The sequence below is a fragment of the Pipistrellus kuhlii genome, unplaced genomic scaffold (assembly GCF_014108245.1).
Source record: "Pipistrellus kuhlii isolate mPipKuh1 unplaced genomic scaffold, mPipKuh1.p scaffold_m20_p_10, whole genome shotgun sequence".
NCBI classification, from domain to species: domain Eukaryota; kingdom Metazoa; phylum Chordata; class Mammalia; order Chiroptera; family Vespertilionidae; genus Pipistrellus; species Pipistrellus kuhlii.
Genome location: NW_023425405.1, coordinates 11480541 through 11508373, shown reverse-complemented (window position 1 = coordinate 11508373; position 27833 = coordinate 11480541). Strand labels below are relative to the sequence as shown.

Sequence of the window (27833 nt, the reverse complement as noted above, 5' to 3'; positions counted from 1 at the left end):
TTTTAAGCGAATAAAGGCGACACATACTCCACAACGAATGTAAACAGTTTTATTTAGAAACAGATAGGTACCTGTTTGCATTATAGAATATAAAACTTGGTTTACACTCTATAAAAAATAACCAACATTCAAATTCAAGAGAGCTAGCACTCACAGGACATACAATATGGGTGTGCAGCGACTGTCCACCAGCCCCAGGCTTGATTTAAACAAACAACAACAAAAAAATAATCCAAGAGGACCATTGGAGATTTGAGTACAATGCTTGCTGCTGAGCAGCCAGCAGTTGCTGTCTCAGCAGCTGAAGGTTTGCTTTCTGTGTGACTGTAACATAGGCCTGGGGTCTCTGCCCTGTGAGCTGCGAGGCTCTCCTGCCAGTCCCGATGTGCTCTACCGAAGCCAGGATTGGTGGCACTATTAGTGATCTCTGGTCTTAACAAGAAAAATGGGGGATCTGGAAGGCAGAGAATTTCCATGCCCCTTATATGGGGATTAAACTTAAAAGAGTATATCTACTCTCAAGAGCTCAATGCAAAGGCTGGGGTGAAGTTACAGGATATCTGGCTTTTCACCAGGCCAAGTAGCCCACCTCAACATGATCACGGAAGACCAAAGGATACACCTAAGTTCAGGTTATAATAATCACCCAGCACCACCCAAATATTATCCAGAAAGATATGTGAAATAATAAAGGTTAGATATATATATATATATTTATCTTAGTAACCTGAGGGCTAAAAACTTGGAATACAATAAATTCTCTCAAGAGGTCCATCTGCTAGAAGGGACCAAAAAGACAGTTGGTGTTATGTAAAACAGGGTAGAGTGAGTGGGAAACAGGGGCCGGCTTCTTCAGCTCTTTCTACAAGGTCTCTCTGATAAGGACTGGCAATCTGTTGATCCAAGATAAGCTTTTCGTTTGGCGGCGGGTGGGGGGGGAATAGGGAGTGATTGGTGAGAGGCAGGAAGGGTAAGCAACGGTCCTCAAACCCAAGAGCCCTCTCTGCAGGCCTCTCAGCTTCGAGTCTGACTCAAGCTCTCTAGTTGACACAGACACGGCCTGGTGGTAAGTGGTTAGCATTCTGAGGTATGAGGATCTCTGGTAAATTCAGCAGCATGTGGTTTTTAGAAACCGGCCCACAAAATAAAAACACTGCAACACTAATACTGCTATTTAACCACTGTCTGAAAGAGAAGAAGAAGAAAAAAATCCCCACTACATTGGGGGGCTCTAAGCTTTCATATAAGGTGGTCCAAACAATCTTCTCTTTATCTTAGGGTTTCTTAAGAAAGTCCTCATTCAGTGATCCTTTCTCTTGTTAAAGGCACTTTCAATGACATGATTGGAAAGCAGCACATTTTAACTGCAGTGAAAGCAAAATTAACTCCTGGGAACATCTGGGGAAACAGGAGCCAAATGGGGCACTTACAGTGATTCAATAGGCAAGACAGTCCCGAGCACTTCGACAGATGCACTTGCAGACAAAACCGTGTGCCCTAAAAACACTTGTATTTGTCCTTTAGTTTTCCAGTTCCTATTTATAGCTCTGCAAAAAGATCACATTCGTACTCTTCCTACCACACCTGTGCTTGACAAAATTAGCAAACAGCTAGTCATACAGGGAAGGAAAAAAAAAGGATGAATAAAATCAAATTGAGCCAAGTTTTCTTACAGCACAGGAATTTGTCCTTGCCCAGATAATGCCACAAACAGTTGCTGGACCTGTAGCAACTGAATAAAACATATGGCCCCTTCTATTGATGAAATACACCTTCCAATAGGGAAGATTATCATCTTTCTAGATATAAAGAGTGGGGTATATTTTTTCTTTTTCCTCTCTTCCAAACATTTCTTAATAATCTCAGGCTTAAAAAATTAGTTAAGTCAGAATTATAAAAATTACATGGTAAGAGTTGAGAAAGAGTGAAGGGTAATTTTTGCCTATGAGTTGAGGATCTTAATCCTGCATATCATACTCCCAATCAAAGAACAAATACAAAAATAAAACACCATGTTATACATAATACAAAGTGTAAATCTACAAACACAAGTGTACTAATTAGTTGTTCCTCAGAAGCAGTTTTCCTCCTGTCCCTTAGAAAGAAGAAGGAATGGGGACGGGATGGTTTTCGTTATGTTTTCTCATGTCTTAAAAAGTTTGTAATAACAGTCTCAGTAGCGCAAACAATTTCATGTGAAACCAGAAGCTGTAAAAATAAATTATTTTTTGAAGAAACGTGGGTTCCTCTGTCTGCAGCTCAGAACTCATCGTGCCGGACTAAGGCTTCACCAAAATCTGTGGCCTGGCTGCCCACAAACAAATCGTACTTGTCAACAATCTCCTCCTTGGTGAGCTTGCCATCCTGAAATCAGAGAACAGTGAATTGAGGCAGATATATTTCCCATCCTAAATTTAGAAACACTACTCTAGAAGAATCAATAGTGGTTTGGCAAGATTTAAGATCCTAATTCCCAGTGAATGATATGTGAACTATACCTTCCGCCCCGACCTGTGCACACACACGAACAATACCTTTTTCTTATCAAGAAAGTTAAAAGTGGAAGGCTAGAAATAGTAAAGCTCAATAACTCAGCGCTAGAGATAAGGGTAGACAGTAAAGAACTGGGTGAAATACTTCAAGCAGTCCGCACCTCCATTATGTTCCAGCTACCAATCAGATTCCAGACACAACCCCAAACGAAGGCTCAGATACCATCTAAAAAATTATCTAGGCCACATTCCCAAGGGATGATTGCATGAGTTCCTTTTTCTTAAAAACCTCACAGGTCACAGCACCTGGCTACTGAAGTGACTGAGAAGACCTCAAAACAGACTGACCCTTAAAAATGCTTCATGACAAGAAACTGCTTTTGAAACTGAAGATTAGCCTAGATAAAAAGAATGTTCAGATACTAAAAATCCCTAAATTTAGATAAGTAACACCACTCTTTTAATGAACCAAATACCTCAGATAATTGATTAAGGACAACATTAACAGGCTCCAGAAAAAGTTTACTTATAACATATTACTAAGAACTTAATTCTAAAAAGCATCTTTGATTTAAGAAGGAAATAACCAGCTTTGAGTAGGCAAAATGAATCTGTAACTGGTAAAAGAACAAAGTGAAAAGGAAAGATTCCTGGGGACCCAGAGAGCAGATGATACACGCTGGCAGAGGCTATACACGGAGGTTCTCTTCTGAAGCTAAACGCCTCCAATGCTATGTACACTGGGCAAAGGGACTTCTAAAATGAGATCAGATAGCTAGTGCTGCCCTGTAAGCTTTTAATTACCAACTTAGATTAATTAAGACTGCAAATGCTTTATGGACCTTAATCGGGATTTTTTAGTCAATCCCCTATAAATAGACTTCCATCACTGCTAGATTGTTGGGGCCTGGCCAGACTTACCTTATTTTGGTCTGACTCATAGACTAGGTGCCTGGCTTCTGCTTCTGCATGATCATAATCTGAAGGGAGAATCCAGTCTTTGGTCTCTTCCTTGTCCATCTTTCCATCTCGGTTCTTATCTCGAAACTCAACAAATTGTTCTCTCTCTGTCTTTACCCATTCTGGTTCATCAGCATTTCCATCATGGCTGTACATGTCACCTATGTGCACAGACATACATAGAAAAGACGGGTTTGCCTTTTTCCCACAACTGCTCCATGCTAATGTGGAAGCTAACAGCAGTATTTTAGAGAACTTAGAAAACAAGGTATTTTCCTGAATCTTAAGTGACTTTGCAACAAGAATATTTCCAATTATTGAGTGATATGAAAGCAAAGAGTCCTTATCTTAAAAACAAAATAAACAAAAAAACATTGCCTAGCCCAGTGGTTGGCAAATTCATTAGTCAGCAGAGCCAAATATCAACAGTACAACGACTGAAATTTCTTTTGAGAGCTGAAAAACGACTTCTGCGCATGTGCCACAGTTTCAATCGCACTGTACGTGCACGCCCACACGGTGGTATTTTGTGGAAGAGCCACACTCAAGGGGCCAAAGAGCCGCATGTGGCTCGCGAGCCGCAGTTTGACGACCACTGGCCTAGTCGTATGGCTCAGTAGTTGAGCACTGATCTATGAACTAGGTCACGGTTCCATTCCCAGTCAAGGCACATGCCTGGGTTGTGGGCTCAGTTCCCCAGTGGGGAAACGGGCTCAGTAAATGCACAGAGGCATTTATTTCCACTGTGCGGATGTTTCTCTCTCTCCTCTCTCTCACTCTTCTCCCTTCTTCTCTGAAAGCAATAAAAACATGTATTTTTTTAAAAGGGCACAAATAGCCCTAGCTAGTTTGGCTCAATAAATAGAGAGTTGGCATGTGGATTGAATGGTGCTAGGTTCAATTCTGGTCAAGGGCATGTACTTCGGTTGCAGGGTCCTCCCAGTCCAGGTCCATCAGGGAGCATGCAGGAGGCAACCAATCAATGTGTTTTTCTCACATTGATATTTCTCTCTGTCTTTCCCTCTCTCTTCTACTCTAAGAAATCAATGGAAAAATACCCTCGAGTGAGGATTAAAAAGCGAACCAAAATGGAAAATCTGAATTGAACAGTGAAAACAAAAGGCTCTAAAGCAAAACGAGGAATCCTGACCCCTTATTCATCCGTCTCATTCATCCACCTCTCTTTTATTCTATTTCCTATCTTCTTCTCCTGGGTTTCCTTATGCCAGTCTAGGTTCCCTCAACTCTTCAGTGTCACTTCCACAGGGCATCCGGAATGTACTATCTCAGTGCTGGCCTGTAATGGTAGCCACTGGCTACATGTGACTATCGAGGACTTGAAATGTGGCTGGTCCTAACTGAGATGTGCTGTGTGAAATACACTTTTAAAGACTTAGTATGAAAAACAAAAACCCTCAATAGTTTATGATTATATTATATTGAGATTATAATATTTGGTTACATAAAATATTATTGAAATTAACTTTCTCTGTTTATTTTTTTAAATATGCTTTTGTTTCTTAAAATATACTTTTACTGAATTCAGAATAGAAAGGAGGGAGAAATAGAAACACCAATGATGAGAGAGAATCACTGATTGGCCGGCTGACTCCTGCACATGCGCGCCCCCGCCTCCCTCCATCCCAGGACTGAGCCTGCAACCTGGTATATACCCTTGACCATATCGAACCTGGGACACTTCAATCCACAGGCCAATGCTCTATCCACTGAGCCAAATGAGCCACGGCTGTTTTTACTGATTTGAGAGGTGTGTGTGTGGGGGGGGGGGAGGTGGGGGGGTGGGAAGGGGTGGGGAGGGGCAGGGAAGGAAAGAGGAACATTGATATGAGGAAAACATTTATTGGCTGCATCCTGCTCGCCTGACTGGGGATGAGTCCGAAACAAGGGCATGTGCCCTGACCGGGAATTGAACCAGCAGCCTCTCAGTGCATGGGACATTGCTCAACCAAGAGAGCTGAAGGGGCCAGGGCTCTTTTCATATGGCTATGAAAAAGCTAAAATTACGTATGTGGCTCACATTTACATTTTGAATGGACAGTACTGTTACAAATACTTTACCATACCCCTAATTCCTCCCACTGGTCTGGCTTAATGTGCTAAAAGTTGACCAATGGGGTAAATTGTCTCTATGGGTGAACATATATTTTCCAAAGCTTCTCAGCTTCTTAAGAGAACTTACCAATATATTCTTCTAGATCAATGAAACCATCAGCATTCTTATCTATATCCTCCATTGTTTCCTAGATAGGAGAGATTAGGAAAAGACTATTAAAGTAGTATAAGGAACAATTTGTTTAGGCAATTATTCATCATCCATAAACACACATACATGTATGTTCATGCTTATATGTAAATGTATGGATTTGGCTAAACCATATAAAACTGCTGTTTTTCTCATAGGAAAATAATAAAATATTATCAGTGTTTTATGTTTCAACCTAAAAAAACTATGAGTCTTCTTGAAGGAACACTGGCATTGCTTAATAATGAACTATCTACCAAGCCCATGATGATCTGTTGGTCCTAGTCATACAGAAGTCATACTAACAGGTGTGATCATTGAGTATATCTATAGCTACAATCTATGTTTTACTGGTAACTGCTTTCAGTGAGAACTATTCAATATTGTTATTACTCAGAACCTGATTACTGGTCATGGGATATTTTAAAATATAGGATTTTTTCTCATGCTTAAAAACCAATAATAAAATGGCAAAATACATTATCTGATGATAAATACTGTCATACTAAAGAGAAAGGCTAAGGCACTCAAGAAAATGACTTGATCTTAGAAAAACAGTGTCAGAGCCTGGACTCAAGCTGGCTAACACTTGTATAGCAAGTCATTCTTCTAAACACAGAGGAAAAGGGAAAGACGTGTAAGTAGCAAACAGAAACCACATTTCTATTGAGAATCTTTGCTGTCACCCACCTGTACTACTATATCTTTCATGTAATCATACTCCTCAGGGTGCAGGAAAGCTGTGAATTCCTCCTTTGTGGCAATGAGGTCTCCATCCTTGTCTGCCATTTTAAACCTCCGTTCATCTCTAACCATCATCTGTTTATAGTTAAATCCATCATCAGGGTCTGGGTCATCTAAAAAACAAAAATTTAGGTTAAATCTTATAAGACTTCCAAAAAGTGTGAAAATGTGTGGGCTGGGGAATCAATTTCCAAGAAAGATAGACCAAATAATGAAGAAATACCTCTTGATTACACAGATCAATTGCAGCAGGAGAGACATTCATTCAGTATTGGTAATCAAAGTCAGGTCTAAATCAAATGTAAATATTTGCCATTCAACATGGAGCTCTGGCTCCTGGGCTACGTAACCCACCACATAATTCTTCAGTTACTGGGGGTTGAGGCTGTGTGGGGACTTGAGTTTTCCAGTTATGTCTGAGGTGCAGTGATGATTCTAAAGTCATACACTCTGGGTTTGGAACCAAACTTGAATCCACACTTCCCAGCTGTGTGACCTTGGGCAAGTAACCTAACAGTGCTTCAATCTACTCATCTGTAAAATGAAGATGATAATGGTTCCAGCCCCACAGGACTATTGAAGTTTAAATGAGCAAATAAATATAGATGCCTGGCAGATAGTTGGCCTCCAATAAATGTTAGCTATTGCTATTTTTATTAAACAGTAGGCAGGCCCCAACTAAGAAGCTAGATATCAAAGATCTTCTTTCCCATTATAGGCCACTTGGATTCAAGAATAGAACATCACCTCTTTGAAAGTAAGACACTACATTAAAATGTGAGGAATGATTATTCCTGTAACATACTGACCAAATAAAAAAGATCTGGTACTAGTTTTATAAAAAGACACATGGGGCCCCTTTAATATCACACTGCTAACTTTTAACACTATAGTTCAATCTATCCATACTTTAAGAAATGTTAAAAAAAAAAAAAAAAGACTATTGCTCTATTTTGAGAGAGCAGCTTGAAGCTTTATTCTTTGCTGAGTGTCAAAACTCAGTAAGAGTTTATTGAATCGTGAGATTTTGGGGACCATATATGTGTATATTCAAAGCTATGAATAGGCTTAAAGAAAAATATTACTTTTCTCATATACTAAACATTTAGTAATGTTTTACTATCATAATGTTTTACATAGCATAAACAAGACAACTTACATTAAGACTAGATTCTCAGCTAGAGTCCTTCTCCATAGAGTAAAAAACATGGTGATTGTAATCAAGAAGGCTGTAAACGTGCACATACATAAGGATGAAAAAGGAAGACATAAACTTCCTGTTTTTTGACATTTTTTCCCCCCAAAGACTAAACTCCTGTGCCTAAGCACCACACTCGGGGTGCTGTATCTGTCCTAAGTACCAGCCTGCTCACAGCTTTGGGTAGGCTCTTGATCTAGTTTTGTTATAGGCATGGCGGATCTTTGTTTTTCATATTTTACTTGTGGCAGAGATAGTGTTCCTGGTCCTTTGGTGGAAAGCAGATTCATTTCAAGAGTTTTTAATTAAAAGCTAAGATGATTTTACCTGAACTCTAAACGGAATCAAGAACATACTGGCGAAACACTCCTCAGCACTTCTGTAAGACAACTCATTATCCCCTGGGTACTGCCCACCCGCTTGCCTCCTGGAAAAGATGCCTTATAAAGACATTGCTTCTCCACTAGTGCTTCAGCTTATGCAGCCTCAGTCAGGAGAAATGCCCATTACATCGAATCATTTGCCCTGTGAGCTAACAGAGCTCTCAACAGATTTTTATGCACATAATCATACAAAGAGTTTAAGATAATTCTGGGCAGCCACTGAGTGCCTAGGTCTGAGCTAAGATTTATTAGCACACCATTCTGTTTAGATCACCAACAGCCTGCCCTTTGTTTTGTATTTATAATTAATTCCAAATAAATCAGGAGCATGTTGGGTGCCGGCCAGAAAGAAAGAAGCACGAATGCCTCTCCATCTGCCCTGACTTTTTAGTACACGTGTTCTTAATTGGGTGAAATCTATGTTTGGTTCTTGGCGAAGTGTCAAGCTTGGAAAGAGACTGCCACTTTAGTCTCAGGAATGAGAACAAGCCAACACAGAAATAAAAATCTCTTCACTAGAAATGCATGCGGTCCTGTAATTAACACGGACAGCTGGCTATCTAGTGGGGGAAACAGACCGTTAAACACTCAATGTCAGAGGTGGAAAACACCTGCTTCAATGCAGAAATGTGTCTAGTTTTTGAGATAAAAATGCAAGAAGGAATATTTATACATTCCTGTCTCAATTGCAGCCATGTACAATAGGGGAATCTCAGTAACAGAAACACCCTCATCAACTCAGTAAGATCGCCACCTAGCATTCAGTAGCAGGAAAGTGTATTAAGTATAAGAAAGTTACTAACAGGTAGACAAGCACACAAGCTACCAAATCATCAAAATCAAATCAAAATAAAAAATCAGAAAGCAATCAAAATCATTTATTTGCCTTGAAGCATTTGCAAAGCAGGCTGATAAACTCATGTGCTAGAGAAAACAAATGGGAATTTTTTATTTCTAAACTTCAGTAAGCAGGCATACTGAAATAGTTAAATTTTATCAAGGAAAGCTGTGGTTGATCTTATTAAGGAAAGACTCATTTTCCTCCAATTTTCACCAGTTATAAAGGAATCTAATTTGGTTTGAGTTTCAGGTCCAACACCTTAATGTGACCATGTGAAGAGAAATATCAAAGCCTTTTTTTTTTTTGTATTGTTGGAACAATGCAGCCTTTTAAACAAGATCTAACACGGTTTCTTTGAGGGATGACAGAAAGAAAACATGGTACATGTATATCTAAAATGCGAAAGATGGCCCTACCGGTTAGGCTCAGTGGACAGAGCATAGGCCTGCAGACTGAAAGGTCCCCAGGTTCGATTCCAGTCAAGGGCATGTACCTTGGTTGCAGGCACATCCCCAGTAGGGGGTGTGCAGGAGGCAGCTGATCGATGTTTCTCTCTCATCGATGTTTCTAACTCTCTCTCCTTCTCCCTTCCTTTCTGTAAAAAAAATATATTTAAAAATAAGTAAATAAATAAAATGCTAAAGATGTAGAAGACTCCAGACCTTCAAAAACCAAAATTAAACAAATTTTAAAAAATACACAGTATACTAATTTAAAATTAATAAAATAAAGGGAAATCAGCTCAGCAGTGAGCTAGTGAAGGTAAACAGTTCTTCCTTCCCTGCACTGCGTGACCCATTTGTTTTTTTGACTCAAGACCATGGGTTCTGCCAGGCTGACATCTTGCCCCTTACCCAGGTAAGTGCCATAAGTCACGTTCCTGTACTCATCCCAGGAGATTAAGCCGTCTTGATTCAAATCAAACTCCTGCCATTGGTTTTCAACATTGTCATATATGTATTTCTTCTGGGCATGCTTAATCCAGGATTTCAGCTCCCCCTCCGTCACAAACCCATCTTTATCCACGTCTATTTTATCTACAATCATTCTACAAGACAAAACAGTTACGTTTCAAGGTGCCAGTTCCACAAGGCTTTTCCCCCAGGTGGTAGGGACCTACCTAAGACGTAGCCGTAGGTGGCATTTTTATATTCCTCCCAGGAAACGAGGCCGTCCTCATTGAGGTCATGCCCCTTCCACTGTCGCTCTACATCCTCGTAAATCCAGCGCTTTTGAGCAAATTTAATCCAGTCTTTGAGCTCATCCACAGTGACAAACCCGTCCTTGTCGCCATCTATTTTACTTACAATCTTTCTGTAGAAAACGTAGAGAAATCCAGCAAAAGGTTAAAAGGACACAAGGCTCTGGGTTTCCTTAGCCAGGTGTGTGCTGTGACAACAGATGTTGTTGCCCAAGATTAAAGCATGGAAATAAAAATTGTCCTCAAAACTGCCAATAGGCAACTGAAATCTTTCTCTTAAGTGACCCGTTACTGGTTTGTAATGAGTCACCTGGATAAAGCCAAGTATAGTCCATGGCTGATTCGCTTGGATCCAAAAGCAAACCCCATCTCTCTCTCTAGAGATAGGTCTCAGATGATGGTCAGGATTCAGGAGTGAATATCCATTCCCATCTTTACTCTTTGTATCAAGCAACATGCAAATATTTTTTATTGCTTTTAGGAGAATCACAATTTCTTGGTATATAATCACAACAATTTCTTGGCATGGTTTTCTAAAACTTCAAAACTTTAAACCAGGCTTTAAAACATTCGACTCCTGCCAAAACTGGTTTGGCTCAGTGGGTGGGTGTCAGCCTATGGACTGAAGGGTCCCAGGTTCTATTCTGGTCAAGGGCATGTACCTTGGTTTCAGGCACATCCCCAGTAGGAGGTGTGCAGGAGGCAGCTGCTCAGTGTTTCTCTCTCATCGATGTTTCTAACTCTCTCTCCCTCTCCCTTACTCTCTGTAAAATATCAATAAAATATACTTAAAAAATAAAACAAAAACATTCAGCTCCTTAAAAAAAACAAAAAACCACTTGTTAAAAAATTAATGCTATCAAGAATAGTTCTGAGATCACTTATACCTCAATCAAAATTGTTTAATCCCGTCTGGCATGGCTCAGTGGTTGAGTGTCAACCTATGAACTGGGAGGTCATGGTTTGATTCCAGGTTAGGGCACATGCCTGGGTTGTGTGCTCAATCCCAATGTGGGGCCATGCAGGAGGCAGCTTATCAATTATTCTGTCATCACTGATGTTTCTTTCTCCCTCTTCCGTCTTTTCTGAAATCAATAAAAATATATATTTTAAAAATTATTGAAAAAAACAAAACCAAACAGGTACACAAAGACAGAAGCAAGCTCATTCTAAAAAATGGCCAGCAGCTTATTACATGCTACTAAAGGCCCAGCACACAATTGAAATTATGCGAGGAGGCGTCCCGCCTCCTGCCATGTGAGGAGGCACCCCATGGGGGGGTTGGGACCCTCGCCTGGCTTGCAGGACCCCCTGGTCCCCCTGCTGGTGTCTGCTCCAGGGCTGCCCGAGCTGCCAGGCCTGTCTGTCTCCGCTCTGGGCCTCACCTGTGTGTGCAACCTCCTCCTGTCTGGTCGTGACTCGTTACGGAGTCCCAGCCTAATGTGCACATTACCTCTTTATATATGTAGATGTCATACTGGATTTCTATATATAACCACAAAAACAGAGAACACAGGAAATAATGTGGAAAGAATGCATATGATTATGAGAATGTTAATAAGCTGAGAGGGTTAGCATGCACATGATAAAGAAAAATTACAAAGCTGAAAAATCAATATACGGTGGAAGGGAGCTATGAGGGGGAAAAAGGAGAAACAATTGTAATAATCTGAGCACTAAAGATTTACTTAAAAAAAATCAATATACTTTGCCCTTCCTGAGCTTCTTTTCACTAGATCTGTTATCTTAATTTAAGGATTTCAAAACATGTGCATATGAAAACTTCAGTTTAAAGATACAATCAACTATTCACAGAAGCTAAAATAACATGTAAAGTCACACAAGTAAGTGGCCCAGTTTGGAAAAAGAACTTGACACTTTTTGTTTTTAATCCTCACCTGATGATATGTTCTTACTGGTTTCAGAAAGAGAGGAAAGGAGAGGGAGAAAGTGAGAAACATCAACCAGTTGCCTTCCATACACACCCTGACTGGAGTTTGAATCTGCAACCTGGATATGTGCCCTGATCTGGAATCGAACCCATAACCTTTTTGTTGTACAAGTCAATGCTCCGACCAACTGAGCCGCACTGGCCAGGGCTAGAACAGGAACTTTAAATCAAAACTCTTAGCAGATTTGAAACCACGGCATTTTCTTATGCTCTATTAAACGCGGGATTGAAAAAGACTGTCAGTTGGTAGCAAATAATGTCTTTTCCCATTTCATGAATACACCGGAAAGTGATTAGAATCACGTATGAGTGTCACTATGAGAAGACTCATACTGATATTGATAGGGTGTTAGGCATAACTTACATCCTATTATTAATAAGCATTTTCCTTCATAGAATGTGTAATCTTGTAGCTTTTGATTTAAAATGTTAAATCAGCAAAAGGTAAAGCAGTAAGAAGCCATCTCTTAAATACTCTCCTTTATCTACATGGGCATAGGACAAAAAAAATTATTTGCAATGTTGCCCCTTCCGTTCCCAAAAGAAATTTATTTTTGTTTTATTAATCCTCACCTGAGCATATTTTTCCATTGATTTTTATTTATAAAAAAATTTTTAAGTTGATTTCGGAGAGGAAGGGAGCAATAGAAACATCATTGAGAGAGAATCATTGTCTGCCTCCTGCATACCCCACTCCGGGGATTGAGCCTGCAATCCGGCCTGTGCCCTGTTTAGGAAGCCCAACCACTGAGCCATGCCAGCTGGGCTCCATCGATTTTTCTGTTTTAAACATATTTTTATTTATTTCAGAGAGGAAGGGAGGAGAGACAGGAACATCAATGATGAGAGAGAATCATTGATTGGCTGCCTCCTGCACACCCCCTACTGGGGATCGAGTGGGTAATCCGGGCATGTGCCCTTGACTGGAATCAAACCTGGGACCCTTCAGTTCACAGGTCGATGCTCTATCCACTGAGCCAAACCAGCTAGGGCCCACTGATTTTTAGAGTGGGAGAGAGGGAGGAAGGAGAGAGAGATTGATTGGTTGCCTCCTGCACTTGCCCCCCCTTGGGCCTGGGATCAAATCTGCAACCCAGATATGTACTCTTGACCAGGAATTGAACCCGAGACCCTTCAGTGCATGGGCTAATACTCGAATCACTAAGAAACTCCAGCCAGGGCTCCCAAAAGATTTTAAGCCATTATAAGTTATAATAAATAGGCCTAAAAAGAAGGACCACTAAGATTTTACAAAAATATGTAACTATTCAAGATGGGCTTTTCTCATTGAAGTTGGCTGAATGTCATTCTATTTATTTCAACAGAACTACCAGTTTTTAATACAGTGGTTGGCAACCGTTTTCTGAAAAGAGACAAAGATGGTATAGGGGGTAGATGATGATGGAATGAATGAATGAATGAACAAATAAACAAATAAATAAATGTCAAGCTCCCCAGCTCCATCCTTGACCCATTTGGGCCAGCTAATTTTATTGGCTTCAGTCTACTGTTCCAAGAGGCCATAGAAGTATTAAGAATAGTTGGGCCATGGTGGCTCAGTGGTTCTTCGTTGACCTTTGAACCAGGAGGTCACTATTCAATTACCAGTCAGGGCACATGCTTGGGTTATAGGCTCAATCCTCAGTGTGAGGTGTGCACGAGGCAGCCAATCAATAATTCTCTTTCAAAATTGATGTTTCTATCTCTCCCTCCCTCTCTCTCTGAAATCAATAAAATATATTAAAAAATAAAAATCTTAAAAGTAAAATAAAATGTTTAAAAGACACACACAAAACAAATAAATCTTCATCTGAAGGACACTTAAATGAAAATTTAGACTTCTTGGGGTGGGGGAGTGAGGTTGAAAATATAACACATACAGAAAAAGTGTAGTATTTGTCAGCATTCTTAATAAAAAAAGGAATTTAAAACTTTGTTTTAAAATTCTTTAGTAGCTATTACTACTAAAGATTTAAAAATAGTAGTGAAGCCCTGGCCGGTTTTTCTTTTTCTTTCTTTCTTTAATATATTTTATTAATTTTTTACAGAGAGGAATAAATAGTTAGAAACATCAATGAGAGAGAAACATCGATCAGCTGTCTCCTGCACACCCTCTACTGGGGATGTGTCCACAACCAAGGTACATGCCCTTGACCGGAATCAAACCTGGGACCCTTGAGTCTTATCCACTGAGCCAAACCAGTTTAGACAGGGCCGGTTTTTCTTAGTGGTTAGAGCATTAGCCCTCAAACTGAAGGAAGGGTTGTGGGTTTGATCCCCCGAGTGCAAGAGGCAACCAATTGATGTAACTCTCTCACATCGATGTTTTTCTCTCTTTCCCCCTCCCTCGTAACTCCCTTCCACTCTCAAAAAAAAAAAAAAAAAAAAAAAAGTCCAATGGGAAAAAATTTCTCAGGTGAGGATTAACTACAAATAGTAGCTGTGACTTTTGCCCTGGCCAGGTGGCTCAGTTGGTTAGAGCATTGTTCCCAAAACTAAAAGGTTGGGGTTCAATTCCCAATCAGGGCACATACGTAGGTTGCAGATATGATCCCCCTTTGGGGCATGTATAGGAGCAACCTATTGATGTTTCACTCTCTCGCTAAAAAGAAAAAAAAGAAAAGAAAAAGATAAAAACAATTTTAAAAAATCAATAAAACCATATCCTCAGGTGAGGATTAAAAAAAAAAAGTGAATTTTTATAACTACAGGTATGAACAATAATCTTGTCTCCTAATAATTACTTGCCTTCTATAATAGATGGAAGAGGGGAATCTGTTGTTTCCAACGTCTGGTGTATAGTCACCTACCAAAACAATGTTTAGAAATGCCACAGTGAATAAGTTAAAAAATAAAAAAGTTCACCAGGAATTATTGTTTCTAATAGTATGTTACCTTATGAACTGGGAATATTTGTCATTATTTCCAAAATTTGGGAAAAGCAAACAGTACTTGACTCTTTCATACATTCCAGAAAAAGTATGATCTTATTCAAACAAAAATGGAGTCTGCTCATGTGTTTTGATATTCACTGATGACAAAAAAAAATTGTTCTCTCTACTGAAAGCTGCTAATAGAGCTATTCTACTCCCTTCATAGGGCCTGACTGACACTAACCGAAGGGCTTTCATTATTTAAGAGTAATTCTGCAGAGAAATATGTGCAGACAAAATGTGGGTTGGGCATGCACATTAGTAGGCAAGACATGAAGAATGAGAATTCCCTCATGCAGTTCTATTTTCAGCCAGAAATGTTAGCACATTTATAAGATTAAAATTAAAAGTGACCATGGTCTCTCAAAGCTAGAAAAGCAACCTAATAGAAAACTGACTCTTTAATATTATTTGTGCTCTTTATCTACTTTCAAGTGTTTTAGGACAGTTTCTCATTCTACATAGAACAATCTTTTGCTTTCTCTTAGTGTTTAAGAATAAAATATTGTTGAAAAAGAGAGAGAGGGGGGAAAAAGAATAAAATATTGTAGCCCAGCTGGTGTGACTCAGGAACCAAGAAGTCATGGTTCCCAGTTAGGGCACATGCCTGGGGTTGCAGGCTCCATCCCCTGTAGGAGGTGTGCAGGAGGCAGCCAATTGATGATGTTTCTCTTTCATTGATGCTTCTCTCTCCCTCCCTCCCTCCCTCCCTCCCTCCCTCCCTCCCTCCCTCCCTCCCTCCCTCCCTCCCTCCCTCCCTCCCTCCCTCCCTCCCTCCCTCTCTCTCTCTCTCAATAAAAAGAAATATTGTAGAAAGAATAAAATAAGTTTATCCTGAAGTATCACTCAAAACAAACCATATAATGTCTCCTAATCATGGCACTAGCCATGACAACAAACTATTTTTGGGAGTTTCTATGTGGTACAACTTTCCAACAAATCTCCTGAATATAATTCAGAAAGTAACACCACTATGATCATTAAGGAGCAAATGCTCATTAAATTAACCTGCATTTCATTAAAAAGTAAGGCTTTGGAAGAGCCAAAAGACATTCTCAGATCCTCAGTTAGAAATAATCCACTGGGACTCTACCAAAATCAAGGGTTTAAGTACAAAGACACTGGCTGAGAGCGCCATGGCCTGCTGTTACTGAAACAGCAACTCATATCTAACATTAAGACCATTACCTTTACTATCTTCTAAAAAGTTGTTTTTAATTAAGCTAATATCTGAGATTGAAAACAAAGAGGGCGAGGGACACTCTAGGAAACAATAAATTTTAGAGAAATTAGTCCAGAGGTTTAATTTGCATTTTATTAGCCACTCAAAACACTTGGCTTGGGCAATAGGTCAGGAAAGGTTTTAAAAATTAAAAAAGGTAAGGATGAGAAGCCACCCTATCAGATAATGTTCCTTTGGGATAAGCTGAGCCTTTTAATATTTGGTACTTTTATGCAAAAATGTCTTTGCTTTACAGATGAGGTAAAAATAGCTATTCAATGGAGAAATGTATAAGAGCAAATGTTAATTACATTTTAGTGGTAGCAAGTCTGTGATTAGCTTTCATAAAATGTAGTTCAACAAAGCTTTACTGGTTGACTGAGTCAGTGAGAAAAAAATGAATTGATTTATAAAGAAATGTCAATATCCAAACCAGCCCCCTGAGGACTGACACCTTACCCAAGTCTTTCCTTGCTCTCTTCTGGTGTCAGCTGATCAAAGGTCTTTGCTTCTTCAGCACCCAAGAAGGCATCATGGTCATAATCAAAACTCTGAGCATCATTGTGAACCTTGTCGCTGAGCTGAGGTTCATGATGCACACGGTCCTTCTTTTCTGTGGGTTTGCTCAAGGCAAAGACTGTGCACAGGAACAGGCACATAAGAAACTGTCGCAGGTCCATGGTAATCAGATCTTAAAGAGAAAGAAAGGTGGTTAATTCAAGAGGTGGTATTCCTTTTTAACAAATATATATATATTATTGATTTTTTTTATAGATAGGAAGGGAGAGGGATAGAGTTTGAAATATCGATGGGAGAAACAGCTGCCTCCTGCACACCTACTGGGGATGTGCCTGCACCCAAAGTACATGCCCTTGATCGGAATCGAACCTGGGACCCTTGAGTCTGCAGGTCGATGCTTTATCCACTGAGCCAAACTGGTTAGGGCAAAAGGTGGTATGCTTAATTAAAAAGCTCACACCTAGTTATTATTGATTTGCTATAACCTCAAATATTACCATTTATCCATAAAATAAGTACAATAGAATATTAGACTTTCCAGTTTTAGGATGAGAAATTTTCACCAATTTCCTTCATCTAATTTGTAGACTTACAAGGAATTATACCTTGTAAGTAGTCTCCCTTTAAAAAACACCCAAGTGCCCTGGTCAGTGTGGCTCGTTCTCTAGTGGGTGACATCGATCAGGAGGCAGCTGATCGATGATTCTCTCTCATCACTGATGTTTCTCTCTCTAAAATTAATAAAACACATTAAAAAATAAAAATTTAAATCAATAAAAAAAAACTAAGTAAAAATTAAAAACACCAAAGAACATTAATCATTTTGCCCAAGTTCATAAAATTTAAAAGTGAAAGAACCAAGATTTAAATTTAGACATAATGACTCCAATACTTTACTTTTTGTATTATATTAATGGTCTGGTCTTCAAACCAGGCTGGTTATTAGAATCACCTAGAGAGTTTTGAAAAAATTTTCCCTATTGAATTAGAACCTCTGAAATTGAATCTAGGCATTGTAGTTTTAAAGGTTTTTCAGATGATTCTGTAATGAAATATTTGCAGTGTCCTTGGCCTATAGCACCAAGCCATCTCCCATATCCAGACTTAATCTTAAATCCCTTTCAAAGATCAAACCATTCAGATGGTACAGTGATGAATAACTGCTTTTTCGCCATATATATTGCGTTTCCCAAAAGTTCCCAGGCATAAGGACCACCTGAAATACTGTTCAAAGTTACCAATTCCAAGGCCCTTCTCCATACCATCAAAATCTCTTCAGTCACGGGTGATACTAAAAGCACCAGGCTGAACACTTTATTGAAAAATGTGACCAAAAAATTGCAGAGAAACTTCAGGAAACCTGTTTGGCACACTCTATAGATACCCCACACAACTGTCCAGAGATATTATACTGTAAAATTTGAGAAAAAAACTGTAAAATTAAAAATCAAGGGGGAAGATTTTCCCAAGCTTTCCTATTTTAACTAAATCTTCATCAGAACACCAATTCTGAATGCTTTTCTCCTGCAATGAGAATAAATTTTTGCAATTTCACATTATGTCTTACTCATTTCCCTTTATGATCAATGGCTCCCTTCCTAGATGGATAGGTGATTATTAGGCATGAGGCTTATTGTGGTGAATTGCATTTCCCTAAAATATGCTGAAGTCCTACCTAATCCCTGGTACATACAAATGTGACTTTATTTGGAAATAGGATCTTTGCAGATGTAATCAAGTTAAGATGAGGTCATATTGGATTAGGATGGGCTCTATCTAATCCAATGACTGATCTAACAAAGTTACACAAAGAGAATACCATGTTATAAAAAGAGACACAGATTGGAGTGATGCATCTACAAGTGAAGAAACTAGAAGCTAGAAAGAGGAAAGGAAGGATCCTCCCCTAGAGCCAACACCTTGGTTACTAACGTCTATAGCCTCTAGAACAGTGGTTCTCAATCTTTCTAATGCCGCGACTCTTTAATACAGTTCTTCATGTTGTGGTGACCCCAACCATAAAATTATTTTCGTTGCTACTTCATAACTGTAATTTTGCTACTGTTAATGAATCATAATGTAAATATCTGTGTTTTCTGATGGTCTTAGGCTCTACAGCAGCAGCAGTTCTCAACCTGTGGGTGGCAACCACAGGTTGAAAACCGCTAGCAAGGTCGCCCTCCCTCCCCCCTGCCACCAAGGGGGTGTAGGTCCATGGGAGAAAAAAGGGAAAACGTGTAATAATTTCAACAATAAAAATTAAAACAAATAAACAAATGACAAACAGGGTTGGCTGGTGTGGCTTGGTGGTTGAGCTTCAAGTGAGAATTTCAAGGATCTTTGGATTTCAAAGAAATGAAAAAGGACCAGTCAGAAATTAAGCATACTTTAAGTGAAATAAAGAATGATTTAGCCGAAACCGTTTTTGGCTCAGTGGATAGAGCCGGCCTGCGGACTGAAAGGTCCCAGGTTCGATTCCGGTCAAGGGCATGCACCTTGGTTGCAGGCACATCCCCAGTAGGGGGTGTGTAAGAGGCAGCTGACAGATGATTCTCTCTCATCGATGCTTCTAACACTCTGTCCCTCTCTCTTCCTCTCTGTAAGAAATCAATAAAGTATATTAAAAAAAAAAAAAAAAAAGAGAATGATTTAGACTCGCAGGCATCCTCAAACTTTTTAAAGTGGGGGCCAGATCACGGTCCCTCAGAGAGCTGGAGGGCTGGACTATATGAACTACTAATTCCTACTGTAACACCTCGGCTGCGCTCACTGCCCAAAAAACCTGGCGGGCCGGATCAGACTCCTCTGCGGGCCGCATGTGGCCCGCGGGCCGTAGTTTGAAGACGCCTGCGAGTCTAACCAACTGAGCTACTCCGCCAGGGCTGGAGTGAACTTTAATACTGTATTCTGTTGAGTTGTTTATTTTTTCCTAATGAGCACACACTCATATACAATGAGTGGCCAGATTATTATGATCTCTGACCGCGTAATAATCTGGCCACTCAGTGTATATCCTATATAATAAAAGGCTAATTTGCAAATTGTCCCCTTGACAGGAGTTCAACCAGCAGGCAGGCCGGCCAACCGCCCATGTCCCCTCCCCCTGGCTAGGCTGGCTGGCCCCCACCCGTGCATGAATTCACACACACACACACACACACACACACACACACACATATACATACACTAAGTGGCCAGATTATTATACGTTCAGAGATCATAATAATCTGGCCACTCAGTGTATATTACCTTTTTATGTGTATTACTTTTTAAAGACTATAATAAAAACTCTTCAATATTAGATAGCAAGCAAACATTTTCAAGCCATTTTTCCAGATTATAGAAAGCAAGCTGAAGGAAATATCTACCTATTCTTAGGACAAAAACACTATTTTTAAAGTACAACACACTCCATAATAACACTCCAGCCTACCTTCAATAATTCAACTGATCAATCAAATCAGTAGAACAATTAAAAGAAAATTAAGAGATTTAATGACTCTCTTAAACATTAAATATGTCTTTAAGGGCAAAATAAAACTTCCATCTTAAACTACTAATAATTCCTTAGAAAAATAAACCTCTTTAGAGACAAGTAATAAATTATACATATATGGTTGCTATTTTGTGATATATCCAAACAATATCTATAATATTACAGGTTTACAGAATCAAGTCATTGCAACAGAGGGTTTTCCTTATACCTATTAATAAAGGGACTTAACTTTTAGGAACATCTTATAAATGATTAATTATATCCCCCCAATAAAATACTATAACAACTCTTGCAAACTCCAAATGTTTCATGCACTGGCCCTCTAGTATACATATAAAAATGTTCAAGCAGAAACAAAGTATATCTCCCAAGACAAGATATTTTTGTGGGAACATGTAAGAAGAGTACAAAATCACTTTTCACACAGGCATCTGAAGAACTACAGTTATTTCTGAAGCATCTTTCTCTTTTCAACCAAATGATAGAAAGCTCCTCTCCCATCATCACAGCTACACATCAATGGATAGCAGGTTATTAGGAAAACATGACATACATAAACGAAGGACTTGCTTTATAAGCTTTTACCACATGATCTAGTAGGTAATTCAATGATTGTGAAAAATGCATCTTCCCATCTCCCATTTCTCAAATGACCTATGTTGTTCTCTCTAAAATTCTGTTCCTCCCTCACCAAGGGTAAAGTTTAATCTTTTCTCTTAAAAAAAAAAAAAAAAAAAAAAAAATCGCCGAAACTGGTTTGGCTCAGTGGATAGAGCATCGGTCTGCAGACTGAAAGGTCCCAGGTTTGATTCCGGTCAAAGGCATGTACATTGGTTGCAGGCATATCCCCGGTGGGGGGTGTGCGGGAAGTGGCTGGTCAATGTTTCTCTCTCATCGATGTTTCTAGCTCTCTATACCTCTCCCTTCCTCTGTAAAAAAAAATCAATAAAATACTAAAAAAAAAAATTAAAAAAAAAAAAAAATTCTAGGCTTGCACTGCCCAGAACAGTACCTTCTAGCTATATGTGGCTACTAAGCATTTAAAATGTAGCTAGTGCAGTCCAGCCAGTGTGGCTCCATGGTTGAGGGTCCAACTATGAACCAGGAAGTCATGGCATATGTCCAGGTTTCAGACTCAGTCCCCGGTTGGGGGGTGGGGGTGTAGAAGACAACTGATCAATGATTCTCTTTCATCATTGATGTTTCTCTCTATCCCTCTCCCTCCTCTCTGAAGTCAATAAAAATATATAAAAAACATGGCTAGTGTAATTTAAGATGTGATATAAGTGTTATACTGTACTTTATTTTTTAATAAATGTTATTTTGTATTATTTATTAAATTATTTTCATGTTTTAAATTTTTACATAAAAATTTAAAACTAAACATGTGGTTTATATTATACAAAATCTGTGCATGGGGCGGGGGTGTCCCTCAGTCCAGCCTGTACCCTCTCCAATCTGGGACCCATCAAAGGATGTACAACTGCCCTCCCTTGCAGGCCTGGTCACACCTAACTGCCCTCTCCTGCAGGCCTGGGTCATCGTGGCCCCCCCCCCCAACCCCCAACTGCCCTTCCCTATAGGCTTGATTGCCCCCAACTGCCCTCCCTTGCAGGCCTGGTCCCTCCCAACTGCCTGCCCCTGCTGGCCATCTTGTGGCAGCCATCTTATGTCAACATGGAGGCAGGATCTTTGACCACATGGGGGCAGCTATCTTGTGCATTGGAGTGACAGTCAATTTGCATATTACTCTTTATTGGATAGGATTTCTACTGGATAATGCTGTGATAAGACACGAACAAAAGGGCTAGAAAATATATAACTGTCATCCTTTTACAGTATGCCACCAATAATTTTCTTCTGAAAGTTATTTTCATGAATTGTTCCAGTAAATTTATAAGATTAATGACATAAGTTTGATTTTCTTTCAATATCAACAATGAACCTTAAGAATCAGTTTACTTTATCCATTCAAAAATTTCCTTAAAAGTTCTAAAATCTTGTAATTTCTCCTTCTTCTAAGTCATTTTTTGTAAAAATCTGTTGGTCACAGAACACTTAAATTGTTTCAGGGAAATTTAGATCCCTGGATTAAATTCAGTTTCAGGAACATTAGCACTGAGTGATCTCACAGTTATTCTGGTTGACCAAAGACCCATTGCTCAATGTTAACAAGTGGGAGAAATGGGTGTGGTGATAAAATTCCAGTTCTCTGAGCTGGATATTCAGGGAAAAACGGCATTCTTCTATAATGCAGGAAAAGCAGAATCTCACTGCTTATGTGTCTACTTCAATTGTGGATTGGAGGTTGGGAGAAGGGAGGGAGAACAGAACAGCCTGATAGCAATTTACTAACTATACTAAGGCTCAGGTTATGAAATCTAGAAATTAAAGCTATTTGGTTATCGTCGTCTTTTTTTTTTTTTTTTTTTTTTTTTAATTTTAGCGAAAGAGAAAGGGAGAGGAAGAGAGAGAGAAACATCTAACAGTTACCTCCTACATGGGTCCACAACTGAAAATTGAACCCATAACCTGGGTATGTACCCTGACTGGAAATCAAACCTGAGACTTTTCAGTGTACAGGATGATGCTCCAACCAACCTGACATTATTTACAAACTTTGGGACAAGTACCACCAATGAATTACCACATTAAAGTAGTAATGTTATCCTTCATGATTTGATAACGATAATGATAAACCATTTATTCAATGTTTCTCCCTTGATAGAACAAACTTACATTGGTTCATTAGTATATTCTAATTAATTATTTGTGTGAAGGCATCCTATATAATAAGATAAATATCGAGTCTAGTAATAATTAATGTCGTTTTTAAACATTCGTTTAAAATCTTGCTTGGCGTTGACTTGTATTGACATAACCTTCAAACACGTGGTATCTACAGAACGTGTGAAGTGCAATTAACAAGTTTTGCTTGAAAAAGTTTGTGTTTGGTTTGGTTTTTGTTGCAAAACTAGGGCTAAGAAGATGGCGGATGAAGAGCATATTCGGCACTGCATGCTTTACGAGTTCCAAATTAGGAAGAAAAGCAAGTGAGGCTGCAAAAAACATCTGTAGTGCTCTTGGTCAAGATGCAGTTAGCGCCAGAAAATGCCAGCGTTGGTTTGAGAAATTTCGCGAGGGAAATTTTTCGTTAGATGACAAGAGTGGTCGAGGCCGTGTGTCCAATTTTGATCATGAAGCTCTTCAAGCTCTTTTGGTGCAAAATCCTCAAATTACCCAACAAGAGCTTGCGACAACTTTAAATTGTTCACAAAAAACAATTTCCAACCAATTGCGTGCACTTGGCAAAGTCCAAAAGTTTGGAAAATGGGTTCCTCATGAGTTGACCGACAACAACCGTAATCAAAGAGTCACAATTTGCAGTTCGCTCCTCTCTCGTCAAAACCGTTTGCCGTTTTTAGAGCAAATTGTTACCGGAGATGAAGAATGGGTGCTGTATGTTAATTTGAAAAGGCGGCCTCAATGGTTGGACAAAAATGAGGCTCCGCAGCCCACGCCAAAACCTGACTTGCATGCGAAAAAAGTGATGATGTGTGTTTGGTGGAATTTTAAATGAATTCTTCATTATGAACTTCTACCATCTAACCAAACCATTACAAGTGCAGTGTATAGTGCCCAATTGGAAAGGTTAGCCCAAGCTTTAAGAGAAAAAGAACCCACGCTGATTAATCGGAAGGGCGTAATTCTTCACCACGATAACGCACGACCGCATACTGCAATAATCACTGCTGAAAAACTGCGCCAGTTGGAATGGGAAGTTCTCCCTCAACCTGCATATTCTCCTGATATTGCCCCTTCCGATTACCATTTGTTTCGTTCTTTGCAAAACTTTCTTCTTGGAAAAAAATTTAATAATGAAGTATGCCTCAAAAATGCATTGACCGAATTTTTTGCATCAAAATCACAAGAATTTTACAACAGAGGGATTAAAATGCTTCCTGAGCGTTGGGCACAGTAGTAGAAAACAACGGCAACTATATTGTTGATTAAATTTTGTTGTATTGTTTAAATATTGTAAATTCAATTTAAAAAAGTATTAGAAAACGACATTAATTATTACTAGACCTAATATGTTAATTATCCGTTACGCTGTGAAGTGTAGTGACCAACCGTGTAACGGGATCACAGATCTGCAGGAGGGTGGGGCAGCGAACTACAAGGGGGGGGAGCTACAGGAGGGGGCAGGGCAGCAAGCTATGAGGGAGGGCAGTGGGCAGAGAGCTACGGGAGGGCAGTGGGCAGAGAGCTACAGGAGGGTGGCAGAGAGCTACTGGCACACAGATTTGTGCGCAAGGCTACTAGTACATTTATAAGACAGTTAAGTACCTAAAAGTGCAAACTTGGCTGTAGAAGAAAAGCTTTAGAGAATGACAAAATATTATCAGGCTTCAACAGTTCTATAACTAAAGCAACTAAGTACAAACTAAATTTTTCTGGCTACAGAATTAAAACATTTCTTTAATAACAAAAGCTCTAGAAATTCTGGGGGGAAATAGTTTCTTTTGGATGATAAAATTTCAATACATCATTAATTCCCATAGGACTGCTATGCAAAATGTAGGGCCAAGAGCCTTGGTTTCTACTTGTAATTTTGCATGCATGTGTAGCATGAATAAAGTCCTTAAGATTTTGGTTGTTTATAATTATAGTTCAACCTCCCTTCAGTGCCAAACGTCTATAAATAATTTTAAAATATATTTTATTGATTTTTATAGAGAGGAAGAGAGAGGGATAGAGAGTTAGAAACATCGATGAGAGAGAATCATCAATCAGCTGCCTCTTGCACACCCCCTACTAGGGATGTGCCCACAACCAACGTACATGCCCTTGACTGGAATCAAACCCGGGACCTTTCAGTCCGCAGGCCGACACTCTATCCACTGAGCCAAACCCCTTTCGGCTTAGATTAAAAAGACCTATCTCATATTATCACTCCAACTGGAAGTGATCAGTACCAAGTCCTATGAACTTTTACAAAACTTGCATGTACCACAGTGGCCAGCGGCTACTTTAAGTGTCTTTTTAACTCCCCTACAGATTCTACCTTCTTGGAAGGCAGGGAGCTCAGCTAATAAAAATTAAGATCCCTTTACAATCTCGACTATAATATCTGTACCTTTTATACAAATACATTTTACTGGATTAGTTGGACAGTAGATACTTGGCAGCAATGCTGTTCCTGCTTGTTGATGCTCCCCAACCCCCAATTCCCCTTACCGGATGTGGCCATCAGCCAGCAACAGGCAAAGTGCTGGCCTGCACTGTAATACATAAATTACATCATCAGCAACAGCTATGTTTAAGAGTCCATAGAGGATCTAGGATGTTATGGCCTAGCAAGCATTTCCAATGGCTATCCCTTGGCTACCCGTCTGTCATTCCATCATTCCTGGCAGACCCATGGTATAGAAAAACCTGTTAATATCAACGTACTGATTATCTATTGTACAATCAGTGCAATGTATTTAAAATACCACCAATAAGTATCTTTTGACACATCACTGGATGAATGGAAGCAAACATCATATCGAGAGTGACGATGAATTTATTTCAAAGTTGTCTATCAGTACCATCCAGTCAGACATACTCAGTTCATCTGTGTCAATTCATGGTTCTATCAGTCGTGATTTTCAAAAGGATCCTGCTGAAGACCCCTGAGTCACTGCAAAACTCAGATTATGCCTAAGCAAACATCCTCTCTACACACAAATGCAATATACAGGTTATCTATTCGGACAAGGGGTGGGAAATCATTTGATCTGGCCCTGGCATGTCATTAGAGGTGAGCTAACTAAATATTTGACCAAATACAGCAGGCTAATTTTTAAGCTGATAGTTTTGTATGGCTCATCAATGATGTTATAAACCAGTTTCCCAAAGTGTGGTACGTGTACTCCTAGGGGTGCAGGAAGAGTTTGGTGGGGGTACGCGTTGCACGGGAGTTTGGTGGGGATATGCACTGCACCGTGCTTAGCTGCGCCTAATTCTACATTCTCATGAGTACGAGGGGTACTCAGCGTTACAAAAATTATAGAAGGGGTACACATATGTCAAAATGGCCCCTGGCATGTGCACACTCTACAGTGCTACACAAACTCTTCGGTGATGGCACCGTTCGGTGTTTAATTAACAAAATCTACTGAATGAGGTCTAACATGTACTTGTCTTATGTTATAAGTTTCATCCCAGGTCAAATCTCATCCTACAACAAAGACTAATTTATCAGAGATGACAGTTTTCTACCTCCCAGCAACCTTATTAACGATTTATTGAAGTTGACTGTATGGTCCACGCCAGGGAGTAAATGAAATTTAGTTCTCAAAGACACTATCCTGCCAGCTTAAGTAAGACACGTAGGAATTGAGACAGAAAACCCTCAGGTTTTATTAGGAGACCCAAGGAGCTTTTGCCTTGATATAAAAGCAGCTTTCAAAACTGCAAACTGCCCTAACCGGTTTGGCTCAGTGGATAGAGCGTCAGCCTGCGGACTCGAGAGTCCCAGGTTCGATTCCAGCCAAGGGCACATGCCTGGGTTTCCGGCTGGATCCTCAGTGGGGTGTGTGTGTGTGTGTGTGTGTGTGTGTGTGAGAGCAGGAGACAGCCCATCAATGATTCTCTCTCATCACTGATGTTTCTCTCTCTCGCTCCTATCTCTCTGAAATCAATAAATTAATATATATATTTTTTAAATTAAAGCTTTCAAAACCCCCTTCCTTCTCCGTGGCTGACCGAAGTATGCAGCTAAACATGGGAGTTCGAAACATTGGGCTTTTCTTTAAAACTTCAGGACTCGCTTTTGTTTTGTTTTTTAAATCACATACTGTCTTCATGCTTTCTTCTCCCCACTTGTTTCTACACCTTCAAAGTCAGCGAACGCGACTTTCCTGGCAGCTGCGCCGCACGCTCGGGATGTGGCCTTGGGGAGAGGTTGGCAGGCACCAGCGGGCTGCAGGGGAAGGTGGCAGGGAGCGGTGGCCATGGCACTGCCCGGCTGCCCTCTGACCTTCAGACCAACCAGAGTGGCCCTCTAGTCCGAGGGCTCGGGGAGCCGCGGGGCCCAGAGGACGGGGACGAGGACGTGGCAAGCCAGGCACAAAGCAGTACCCCCCCCCCCCCCAGGCCCTGGGGCCGCGAGCCGCAGTTCGCCGGGAAAGTCCCGGGTCCCAGAGCGCGCTGGAGGGGAGCGGCGGCCTCCGCGCCAAGGGCCACGGGGTCCGCGAAGGCTCAGGCCCCACCGCCCCCAACTGGCAGAAACACAGGCCAGGGGCGAGGGAGGGCCCTGCGACGCCGGGAGCGAAGCCTGAGGACAAGAAGAAAGCGAAGATGCACGAGGCCGCTGAGAAAGGGGGGCGCTCCCCGGGACTCACCTTTCCTCCTCGCACCACAGCCCGAGGTTGCTGCAGCCGCCACTCACCCACCGGCTCAGCTCGCGCGCGCCAGCACCGCCTAACCGGAAGCGGCCCCTCGCCCCGCCCCTGCCGCCTGGGCAGCGGCCTCCCGACCAATAAACAACAAGCCCGCAGCTGACGCAGGGCTTCCTCGGGTAGCCATTGGCCCCACCATAGAGTAGCCGGGATTGGCTGGAAAGCGCCACGTCCCCGCCAGC

At 40.4% G+C, this 27833-nt stretch overlaps 1 protein-coding gene across 2 annotated transcripts; it reads right to left on the bottom strand.

Moving 5' to 3' along the window:
- Window positions 1-35: 35 nt before the first annotated feature.
- On the bottom strand, window positions 36-27726 carry CALU (calumenin). 2 transcript variants are annotated; one of them, XM_036426355.2, is made up of 7 exons: window positions 27595-27726; window positions 16648-16879; window positions 10002-10195; window positions 6406-6572; window positions 5653-5713; window positions 3414-3613; window positions 36-2364 (listed from the first exon to the last, which is right to left on the bottom strand). In XM_036426355.2, exons 2-7 carry the CDS (start codon window positions 16866-16868, stop codon window positions 2260-2262), a joined length of 948 nt encoding a protein of 315 aa, XP_036282248.1. In that variant the 5' UTR covers window positions 16869-16879; window positions 27595-27726; the 3' UTR covers window positions 36-2259. The 2 variants fall into 2 exon arrangements, with proteins under 2 accessions (XP_036282248.1, XP_036282256.1); XM_036426363.2 differs by lacking the exon at window positions 10002-10195 and adding an exon at window positions 9736-9929.
- Window positions 27727-27833: the final 107 nt, after the last annotated feature.

Coding starts and splice junctions, on each gene's coding strand:
- CALU (XM_036426355.2), bottom strand. CDS start 16,868: ATGGACCTGCGACAGTTTCTTATGTGCCTGTTCCTGTGCACAGTCTTT. Junction 10,196..16,647: donor GAGAGCAAGGAAAGACTTGG/GTAAGGTGTCAG, acceptor CGTTTTCTACAG/AAAGATTGTAAGTAAAATAG. Junction 6,573..10,001: donor CACCTACGGCTACGTCTTAG/GTAGGTCCCTAC, acceptor TTTGTTTTTTAG/ATGACCCAGACCCTGATGAT.